The following is a 12157-nucleotide window of genomic DNA, read 5'->3' on the forward strand; positions in this document are numbered from 1 at the left end:
AGTGATTTTCTCTTTGCATTTTGTTGTTTTACTAGCATTAAAGGGATAGATCTCCTAAAAATTCAAATTGTCATAATTTACTTTCTCAAGTTGTTTTAAACTCGAATAAGTTTCTTTCTTCTGTTGAAAATAAAAGTTATTTTGAAGAATGTGGGTAACCAAACAGTTGATGTGCCCCAGTGACTTCCATAGTGTATTTTTCTCCTATGGAAGTAAATGGGGACCAGCTACTGTTTGGATAGCCACATTCTTCAAAATATTAATATTAGAAAAATATTAGAAGGAAATTAATACAGGTTTGGAACAACATTAGAGTGCATAAATAATGAGATCATTTTTATTTTGGGGTGAACTATCCCTTTAAGGACAAGCGGCAGCGTGTTTACTATAACTACTGTCTCTTTAAGAACGACGCGTCTAATATACACGCATTTGACAAGCAGATTTTCTCTCAATTTTCTCAAGTTTGCTTTCACTTTAGAAATCACCGACTTTATGTAAACCTTGTGTGTATTTGACAGTATTAGCACAATAAGACTCGAAAGATAACTTAGTCCAGTATCCAGGCGCTGGTAGACAGGCTTTTAGTGCATGTGAACTTCACGTGTACGCGCTGAGGAACGCACACGTTAGAACAGCGCATCAGCACGCGAATTAAATGTTTAACTGACCAGGCATTAAAGCACACGCAAATTATGAACTTTTGTGAACTGCAGTGTCCCGTTCCGCTGCGTTAACATTTTATAGGAATATACGTCGCCTTGTTCAGTAGTCTATGTTGGGACAGAGGCGCCAGAACGGCAACTGATAGAATGCACGATACTACGATATTTCTTCAAAAGCAGATCGTGGAGACATTTTAATCGTCCACGATCAAAAATCGTCATATCGCACACCCCTACTCCCAGCTTTGTGGGAACAGTTTGGGGATGTTCCTGTTCTAACATGACTGCGCACCAGTGCACAAACAAGGTCTATAAAGACATACATGAGCGAGTTTGGTGTGGAGGAACTTGACTGGCCTGCAGAGAGTCCTGACCTCAACCTGATAAAACACCTTTGGGATGAATTACAGCTAAGACTGCGAGACAGGCCTTCTCGTACAACATCAGTGCCTTACCTCACTAATGCGCTTCCAGAAGAATGGTCAAAAATTCCCATAAACACACTCCTAAATCTTGTGGAAAGCCTTCCTAGAAGAGTTGAAGCTGTTATAGCGGCAGAGGGCCAACTCCATATTAAACCCTATGGATTAAGAATGGGATATCCTTAAAATTCATGTGCCTGTAAAGGCAGACGTCCTGAAACTTTTGCCAATATAGTATAAATGCTTCACATTCTTTTTGGAAAAGAAAGCCTCACTACAACTTCTGAAAGTGACCAGCAGTGTTTTAGCTTTACATAAAAAGTAATGTCACAAATCTGACAACGTAATATTAACATGAATGTAAAAAATAAACTATTTAAATACCAACAACTCCTCTTTGGTCAACTTGGCAATATATAGTTATATCAACCTAAAAATTTATATCAAGATTTTGTGAACAAAAACATCTGAAACTTGAGGTTGACAATTAGTTATTTAAAAAATAAATAACTACAAAAAAATTGCATTCAAGTTTAAAACTGCACCAGGCAATTCATACTGGAGAAAAACCTTACAAATGTTCACACTGCGACAAGAGATTCAGTCTGTCAGCTAATCTGGATTATGTGATCTAATCCGATATATATATTTTTTTTTTTTTTTTTTTTTAACATGTGATTAGCCTGAGTACCAGAAAGCATCTGGAAGGAGAGGACGGAGAGAACGCCAGTGATCCAGAACCTGCAGAGTGAAACATCATGATACTGAAGAACAAAGAGGTTGGGGTTTATTCTTCATTCACTCATCATGCTGAAGAACATGCTGATGCTCACTAGATTTTTTTCTATAACTTTTTTGATTTTTGACATTTTATATAAAATTGAGACGATCTTCACTTTATAATACAGATCCAAATAATTAGTAATTCCCCTAGAAGTATACAGTAACACTTGAGTCATTACTAGTTAGTTACCATGATTCTTACAGTAGTTACTAATGAAAAGCCAATCCTAAAGTGTAGATTCTTCTAATCATTCACAAGATATATTCACACACACACACACACACACACACACACACACACATATGTATATATGACCTAGATAATTATTCTTATATGACAGCATAGGCTAATTACTGACAGCTTTCTCAAATCATAAGTCTGCTATGCTATTAAATGTAAATTAAATTGATATGTAAATAACCTTGTGTATTCGTTTACAATAGCAGTTAAAATGTTTTTTTTTATATATGATTTATTTATTGAATTTTTCACAACACCAAAGACAAACAATCAATATAAAACCAAAAATTAATAATAATAATAATATAATAAAAACCACACACAAAAAATAAAACAGATATAAAAAATAAATAAACATTAATACAAAAACACCAACACAAAATCCCTCACAGTACTAACAGGTTTAGTATAGTATATAATATATAACAGAGCTTTATGTCATAATACAGAACTAGGACAAGGTCAGCCTTAATAAGGTCCAGCAAGTAAAGTTGAGTAACCTCAAAACTTAGAAAATAATGTGTGCTGCTAACGATAATACCAGTTGAAAACTGAAAAACCACTGAAAGTGCAGGGTTGGGCGGTCAGTCAGTCAATTGAGACTGCATCCAGCTGCAGAGATTTAACATGCTCAAAAAAGGGTAACCAAATTCTTGAAAATTGAATCATGGAACCACGAAGGCAGTGTTTAATTTTTTCCAATTTAACAAAAAATAAGGCATCTTTTATCCATCGAGTATGAGAAGGGACTCAAGGACCCTTCCAGTTCATCAAAATGCAACGTCTCGCTAGTAGTGTAAGAAAAGCTACCAACTCAGCGAAATGAGACGGCAATGAGTAATTAGGAGGTAAAACTCCAAACAAGCCAATTAGCGGAGAGGGATGGATATTGACAGAAGTAATAGCGGAAAGTGAGTCAAAGACCGACTCCCAGAAAAGAGATAAAGCAGGACAAGTCCAGAACATATGAGTTAGATTAGCCGGTTCTAGATGACACTTGGTGCAGCTTGGATCAATGTCAGGGAACATACGGGCCAATTTACTTTTAGACCAATGTACCCTGTGGACCACTTTACACTGTAAAACCCCGTGGCGAGCACAAACAGATGACGTGTGAACACGTTTCATAATCAAATGCCATGTTTCTGTCTCTATCTCTATATTAAGATCCCTAGCCCAGGTAATCTGCAGACTAGCAGAATCCAAAGGGCAACGTGTGAAAAAAGTATTATAAATCGTAGAGATGGCCCCTCTTTGATAAGGGTTGATATTTGATATGGTATCGACAATGGTGGAAGGTGGGATCGAGGGGAATCCCAGAAAATGCTTACGGACATGCAAGTATCTGAAAAAGTGGAACCTTGGTAAGTTAAAAACTTGAGTCAATTGTTCAAAAGAAGCGAATGTTCCGTCAATGTAAAGATGTTTATTGGAAATAATCCTGTGGTCCACCCAGGCCGCAAAAGCCTTATCAATGAGAGAGGGAAGAAAGAGGGGGTTAGAATGTACAGGGCATAGAAGAGGTGTTGACTGTAAAGTAAAATGCCGCCTGAGTTGACGCCAGTTCTTAAGACAATTTTTAACTATAACATTACTGGAGAAGGTTAAAGGTGATAACGAGAGAGGAAGACACAAAAGAGACGTAAGCGAAGTGCTGCCACAAGCAGCCTCCTCGATCCTTAACCAGGGTGGAGGCTGATCGTTGAAACAGCACCAGAATAACATATTACGAACATTTGCAGCCCAGTAATAAAACAAGAAGTTAGGTAGTGCTAAACCCCCCAGCTCCTTAGTTTTTTGTAAAATGCCTTTCTGAATTCTTGGAGTTTTACCATTCCAAATAAATTGAGAAATAGTGCAATCTAAAGAGTGAAAGAAACGCTTTGGAATAAAAACCGGTATGCATTGAAAAAGATACAGAAATTTAGGCAGTACATTCATTTTAATACAATTTATTCTACCCGCAAGAGAAAGAGGCAATAGAGACCAACGATGAAGATCTTCGGTCAATCGATCCAACAGAGGAGAGAAATTACAGTTAAACAGGTCAGAGTAGTTCTTAGTTACGCAGATGCCCAAATAGTTGAACTGATTTAATGATGTCTTAAATGGCAATTTTGAAAGAGGGTAAGCTATGGCTGCAGAATTTATAGGCAAGAGTTCACTCTTATGAAGATTCAGTTTATACCCCGAAACCTGCCCAAAATTCCTTCAGTAGATCTAAAACGTGGAGTATAGATCTGTCTGGCTCAGAGACGAAAAGTAAAAGGTCGTCAGCATATAAAGACAGTTTGTGCACAGCGCCCCCTCTTATAATGCCCATCATTTGACTAGATCTAAGGGCCACTGCCAATGGTTCAATAGCGATGGCGAACAATAAGGGGGAAAGGGGACAGCCCTGCCGAGTACCACGTCCAAGGGGGAAATAATCGGAGTAATCATTGTTTGTGCGAACACGGGCCAAAGGAGAAGCATAAAGAAGTTTAATCCACGAGATAAATTTACAGCCAAATCCAAATTTTTTTAATGTATGGAACAAATAAGGCCACTCCACACGATCAAACGCCTTCTCTGCATCCATCGAAATAACCAACTCAGGGGTGGTAGAAGTTGAGGGAGAGTGCAATATGTCAAATAGACGCCTGACATTGTGAAAAGAGTGCCTTCCCTTGACAAACCCAGTTTGGCCTGTAGAAATGATTGAAGGCAAAACAGCCTCTAGACGCCTTGCCAGCATTTTAGCTAATATTTTAACATCCGCACATAATAAAGAAATAGGGCGATAGTTACTACAGAGAAGTGGATCCTTGCCCTTCTTCATTAAGAGTGAAATGGTGGCCTGTCTTAAAGTAGGAGGGAGTATGCCGCATTGTAAAGATTCGTTAAACATATTTAGCAGTAGTGGGGAAAGTTTATCTGTAAATGCTTAAAAAAATTCAATAGGAAAACCATCAGGCCCCGGACATTTCCCATTCTGCATGGAGTGTAATAGCAGTTAAAATGTTAATGTAGTGCTAGTCTTTTGTCCTGCATTAGTTATTGATTAGTTTTGCATGAATTATGAAACTTGTTCAGTAGTTATCTGGGAAGCATTAAAAAAAATAGTTATTGATTAGTTAATAGTGAAGTACCATTTTCATCTGTGTGCTATTACTTAATAATTCGTTAATCAGAGTTTCTTGTTAGTTAATAGTAGTTACTAAATTGCTAATATTGTGTTGCTCATTTGTTCCTGTGTAGTTATTCATTAACGAATGAACCTTATTCTAAAGTGTTACCTGATTATGTTGATGTTTATAGGTGTTTTGTCGTTCTGAACAGTATTTGGCGCGTCTTTGATCATCTACCGTTGGAGGCCAATGACGTCACTGCTCACGCCGTCTTTTCCATCATTCAGTTTCACCGTCGAGTCTTCTGAGGCGTTTCAATGAGGAGGAACTTTGAGATTTTATTTTCAGAATGGATCCACAAATGAGCCGTGTTCAATGGGGTGTTCAAATGAGCCGTTTTATTGGTTGGCGCCGAGCCAATGAAATGGGACTTCTAGTGGACGTGATGATGTAATGAAACCTGCATCCTCTAAAACGTTGTGAATGTAGCTAGCCGGATCCAGATCAGATGGTGGACCTGTGCCTAGACACGACCACAACACATCCCTGAAGTGTCAGCAGAGATTGTCAACTAGACTCTCCTCTGCGAAGGCGACATGACACGACAGTCATCGGCACTCATCCTCAACAACCGCGTCTCAATACCCGTGACTCCGATCTTCAACCAGATGGAACTGGATAATATTCTGAATGTTCTGATCCAATCTGACTTCTGACCTGTAATGCTGCCTGGATCATAATCATACACTGTTCTCTCGATGGCCAGAGGAGAACTGAGCGACTGAGTCTGAGTTCTCCCAAGGTTTTTTTCTCCATATCTGTCACTGATGGAGGGAGTTTTGGTTCCTTGCCACTGTTGCCTTTTTGCCTTTATCTTTTGGCTTGCTTAGTTGGGGACATTTAATTTAATGTTCAACAATATTATTGATCTGCCTGCATTGACACCATTATATGAGAACTGAACTGAGATGAATGATGACATCACTTTTTTTTACCTTAGTGTCTAGTGAGAATTCTTTTGCCAGGGTATCTACTAACGTACTTGGGAAAATTGAGTTAAAAGCTGATGAAAAATCCGCAAATAGTATTTTAACATACTTTTAATGTGAAAACAGCAGATGTAATACAGTTAAAATGGCATCCTCTATCCCCCTGGAGGACTGATATGCAAATTGCAGAGGATCTACAGTGTGAGATGTACTTCTTTACTAAACGCTCAACTTTTCATCACTAGAGATGTTAGTGCTATTGGTCGAAAATCATGTTATCCTAAAGGTCTTGAAACTTTTGCCACTGGAACTATTGCAGAAGTTCTCCATAAGGCAGTGTGGTGGATTTTTAATAAATAAGATAAACTAATTTTTCTGAATCTAACCTGTGTTAAACTTCTAACCTTAATTCAACCTGTTAAACTTTTAACCTGACTTCTCCTTTGAGTCTAACATTATGACAAACACTTACCTAACTTCCTCTTCCAGGTCTAACAAAAATAACAAACTAAATTTTACTTCTTCTTTTAGGACAGGTCTTACTAACCTTTTGTTTTTAGCCTGCATTATGTCATGATATATATATTGAGTAATCAACTGACTGTTAACCCTTTACAATGTTTTTGATGATTTTGCTTATGCCAGTAACAGAGGGTAAAGAAGGGAGGGGCGTGCTTTACAAATTGAACCAATCATATTGATAGAAGGTTATGTAAGTGATTTTAGTCACGCTGAGTTTATTTTGATGTGTCTGTATTGTCCTATTAAACCTGATGTATTCTTTTACTTGAGAGAGATTCTCTGAGAATTGCTTGAGTACTCTCCCGGCCGTAAATAAAGAACTCAAAGGACATTTGCTGAAGTCTGTCTGTCATTTTCTGCTGCGCAGCAGGTGAGTTAGATTAAAGAGGTAGACTACGTTAGGGAATGTCGATTGGAGACAACCCAGATAGACGTATAGGATGGAAAAGGGAATGTCGATTGGAGACAACCCAGATAGACGTATAGGATGGAAAAGGGAATGTCGATTGGAGACAACCCAGATAGACGTATAGGATAGAAAGGGAATGCCGATTGGAGACAACCCAGATAGTTAGGTTTAGGAAAAATCTACGACAATTTGGCGAGCTTCCAGGAGCCCAAGGACCTCCCTCCGTCGGCGAGGGACTTTTCCGGACAAGACTAGATATAAGTTCTGATATAGAGGAACTTGTGATTTTATTTCTCATATCATTTAAATTCATTCTGCCAACTCGCAGCAGATCCTACACTGACGGAGGGACCATCCCGGACGGGCAGAGAAAAAGAACTTAGGTTGAGGTAAGGACACACAGACTTCAGTTTTTTCTCCTATTGATGTGTGAAATTGAAATTGAAATTTTCTGTTTTTATCTGAAATCTATAAGAGGGATTTTGGAACATGTTTCTTGTTTAAATGGTTACAATTTAAATTCTTCATATCTGTGAAAATCTATAAGGGATTTTGAAAGTGAAATTTTAGTATGTAAATACACAGAGGAAAAAGAGGAAAAAAGTAAAATCAAACACTGGTAGGGGCCAGATTTAAAAGGTGTATCCCATTATCCTATGGAGAAGACGAAAATTGACTAAATTCACCACAACGATATAATTTCTATTTAACAAGATATATGTATGTATGGCGACGTATAGGATTGGGATTAAGTGGCCAGATAGAATAAATAATTGAAGAAGATTCTGCAGTGTTAGCAATTGGGTGCACTAGGGCGTGGCACCAATCTCACCCACCAGAGTTAACAGTAGGGCAAACATCTCTATTTTTGATTACCAAGCCAAATTTAAGACCTTATATAGATAGGGCCACAGGGGAATTGGGATTAATTCCTATTGCTACCATTCCACCAAGATATCCACAGATTAAAAAAGCGCCCTTGGAAGGAGAACCGCGACACGCTGGCTGCCTACACACGGGTCTCAACGCATTATTTAGCCAGCCGGATCCAGGCCGTATCCAGATCAGATGGTGGACCTGCGCCTAGACACGACCACAATGCATTATTTAGCCAGCCGGATCCGGGCCGTATCCAGATCAGATGGTGGACCTGTGCCTAGACACGACCACAACGCATTATTTAGCCAGCCGGATCCGGGCCGTATCCAGATCAGATGGTGGACCTGCGCTTAGACACGACCACAACGCATTTAGCCAGCCGGATCCGGGCCGTATCCCGATCACATGAAGGACCTGCATCTGGACACAACCACAGCGCATCCCTGAAGCTCGGGCCCGACCAAGATAACGGCAGAGGTTGCTTGATCCCACGACCGATATACAGAACAGACCTCCTTCTTAAGGACCTCTGAACGACCCCAGGGTTGAAATCTCTTAAAACCACAGAGACTGAGACTTTTCCTATAGATACTAAAATCATTCCAAAACAATTCTCGATGGACTTATAAGCAAACATCGTTCAACTACATAATTCTATATTGTCTACAACCTATATGTGTGTCTATTATGCTTAGATCTCATATATGTCATGTAATTGTTATAACTATTAGATGTTTGAATGAAAGTTTGTCTTGTTTCCTATTAGTACGATCATATGTTCTTAATTCAGAAGATGGCTTGATTGAAATCTGTGTAAAATGTTTTGTATTCTTATAACAGGAATGATGTCTAAACTGTGGCCTCTGTACTATCTGCTAGAGCTGGAGAGTAAAGTGATCACAGATAACCCATGATTTAGTATAATCTGTGGCCTCTGTCCTCTCTGCTCGTGCTGGAGAGTAAAGTGATCACAGATAACGCATGATTTACGATGAGAAGTGAAGAAAATGCCACCTCTCAATTAAAGACAGTGTCTAATTGGTCAGAACTCATCCAGGAGGGATGGACAAACATATGAGTCTAACATCTTAGGACCCGACCAAAGCTTTGAAAAAAGTAGATTCAAAAGCGATCATGGAGAAGCCATGATGGAGTAACCGGACAGATGAGTAACCATGTACCTAGCCAGCAGAGCCATGTGGGGCCCAAATGGGTTTGACCTGGTCTAGCTAACTGGGACCCAGCCAGTTTTGCACCCAGTTTCCATGTAGGCCCCACATGGATTTGCCCATATGAAATGAACACCGCTTAGTGTGCACACTACAGGCTGTTTAATGTAACACTTAATCAGTGTTGGAGGTAATGAGATAATTAAGTGATTGAATAATGATTTTGTACTAGTGAAGAACACCTGCTGTTAACAAGCATAATCACTGAAGGAAAGAGAAACACAAGAACTACTTCCAGCCACTGCCTTGGATGAAATCAACTGAAGATAAAATACATTAAATCTCTCAAGATCTGATTAAACAACTCCACAAACAGCATTACCTGCTTCACTTATTACTAATCAGACTGACTTTATTTCTGTCAGACGTCTTCAGAAATTCTTATTGAGAATTAAGAAGAGGTTCAGATGTTGATTATTTATTTGAAAGTAATAGTTTGATTTGATCTTACCATTGTGGCGATCAGTGTGTGCTTTAGTCAGGCTCTTGACTTTTCTCTGGCAGCTGTGTCTGTTTGTTATGGTGAGAACAGCAAGAGAAAATATAATCAGATGCTGTAAGCTGATTGATGATAAGAATATAATCATCATATATTGGCTTAACTCACTGATATTATGTGGGAGGTTTATACGGGTAGTATATTATTAATTCTGTTTTATTGTTGTGATTCTACAGCAGGATAATAATAGAATTTAATCAGAACTTAATCAGAAAAAATACGTAAGTTTCTGGATATTGAAATCACATTTTAACAGAAAGTCGATACCTCCAAACTTTTTGAAGATTTCACTGAGGATATGATACCAAAAGCTCTTATTGTCAAGGAAAGATTTCAACCAGTTAATCTTAAGTGTTCCATTAATGAAATCAAAATCAATAGCCTGTAGGCCTCCTTCTTTGTATTCTTTGGTCATTTCTGTTCTTTTAATATAGTGCATTTTCTTTTTCCAAATATAATCAAAGTTGATTTGGTTGACCTTTTTGATGGCTCTGTTTGGGATGGCCAACGAATACGCCAAGTAGATACATCTGGATATACTTTCCATCTTAGTAAGAAAGACCCGCCCAAGTACACTCTCAGAAAATAAAGTACATAACTGTACCTTTAGGGGTACAATGGCTTGTCACTGGGGCTGTACCCTCAAGGGTACAATATTGTACCCTTGGCATAGGGTACATATTTGTACCCTTGTGATTTGTACCTTAAGAGTACAAAAGTACAAATGTACCGTTACTGTAAAATATGCACGTATGTCCATTTAAACTCGATTTTGGTCAAATGTGGATTATATCATTACACTGGCAAGAATATGGTTACATTTAAAGATGCCGTACCAAGTATGACAATGCTGCGTTCAACTGCTTTTGAAATTACGGTGTTTTTTTCACTTCCTGAAAAGTAACCGTTTTGGACATACATGAGTTTCATCGGGCAGCGACGATATATTACACACACGCAGAAGTAAAATAAAAATGTATTAAATACTTTTCATTTTCACATTTTCCAACATTTCATTTTAAACCTAATGTCTAGCTGTGACATATAAATTATTATCATCTGAGTAAGTGTCATTTGCCTGAAAGTCCATTTCATCTCCTTTCATCTCGACGCCGGTAACGGCGGACCTCTCTCGGTTGAACCTCCTCGGTTGGGAGGAGGACCTCCTCGGTTGAAAGGACCTCCTCGGTTGAAAGCCCTTTAAGAACCATGAGTAACCGTGCTATGACTTATTCTCCACCGATGGCCAAAAGAAAGAAAGGCCGCGAACTGGATGTTCTTTTAAATTGAGATTCAAGCAGCCAATCAGGGCTGGCTCTACATACACTCTCAGAAAATAAAGTACATAATTGTACCTTTAGGGGTACAATGGTTTGTCACTGGGGCTGTACCCTCAAGGGTACAATGTTGTACCTTAACCTTTAAAGGAAACTGTACATATATGTAACTTTTAATGCTTTTTGATCCTCAAAAAGTTACATATATATACCTTGAGGTCCAACAGCAAACACTCCAGTGTTAATTGAACTCTCCTGGGAGTTTATATGACTCCAGACTCAAGAGTGTTAAAGTTAATGATATAATTAAGTGATTCATTGAGTGATGATTGAGCATTATTGAAGACACCTGATGTTAACAAGCAGAATCACTGAAGAAGAAAATATATTTTTTTAAGACACCGTTATGGTGATCAGTGTTTGCTTTAGTTGGGCTCTTGGCCCTTAAAGGGATAGTTCACCCAAAAATGAAAATTCTGTCATCATTTACTCACCCTCAAGTTGTTCCAAACTTGTATGAGTTTCTTTGTTCTGCTGAACACAAAGGAAGATATTTGGAAGAATGTTTGTAATCAACAGATCTCGGTCCCCATTGACTTCCATAGTAGGAAAAAAAAAATACTATGGTAGTCAATGGGGACCGAGATCTGTTTGGTTACAAACATTCTTCCAAATATCTTACTTTGTGTTCAGCAGAACAAAGAAACTCATACAGGTTTGGAACAACTTGAGGGTGAGTAAACAATGATAGAATTTTCATTTTTGGGTGAACTATCCCTTTAAATCATTAACTTTAGATTTTGTTTGGCTGTTGTATCTGAGTTATAACTGCCAGATGAACAAAGAGAAAAGTTGATCAGGTGGTGCTGGTTATGTTTTGACATAATCATAATTTGACCTGAATCACTGAACTCAAAATCTAAATCTAACGTTAACAGTTTAAGGGTCAAGAGCCCAACTAAAGCAAACACTGATCACCATAACGGTGTCTTAAAAAATGATATTTTCTCCTTCAGTGATTCTGCTTGTTAACATCAGGTGTCTTCAATAATGGTCAATCATCACTCAATTAATCACTTAATTAGATCATTAACTTTAACAATCTTGATTGTTAATTTAACATTCATATTTT

The 12157-nt window shown here is 38.3% G+C and overlaps 1 protein-coding gene across 4 annotated transcripts in view; it reads left to right on the plus strand.

The window, feature by feature from the left end:
* The window catches only part of LOC311297468 (uncharacterized protein), a 20777-nt gene extending 13776 nt beyond the window's left edge, over window positions 1–7001 (plus strand). For 3 of the 4 annotated variants that reach the window (XM_084419764.1, XM_084419762.1, XM_084419761.1), the window contains exons 4-5: window positions 1770–1866; window positions 5433–7001. In XM_084419764.1, coding sequence (XP_084275890.1) covers window positions 1770–1839 — 70 coding nt within the window. In that variant the 3' untranslated portion in view covers window positions 1840–1866; window positions 5433–7001. Of the gene's footprint in view, window positions 1–1769; window positions 1867–5411 lie in introns of all 4 variants that reach the window. The other variant, XM_084419763.1, reaches the window with a different exon arrangement.
* The last annotated feature ends 5156 nt before the right edge of the window (window positions 7002–12157 follow it).

The sequence above is a fragment of the Rutilus rutilus genome (assembly GCF_951802725.1).
Source record: "Rutilus rutilus genome assembly, chromosome: 1".
NCBI lineage: Eukaryota > Metazoa > Chordata > Actinopteri > Cypriniformes > Leuciscidae > Rutilus > Rutilus rutilus.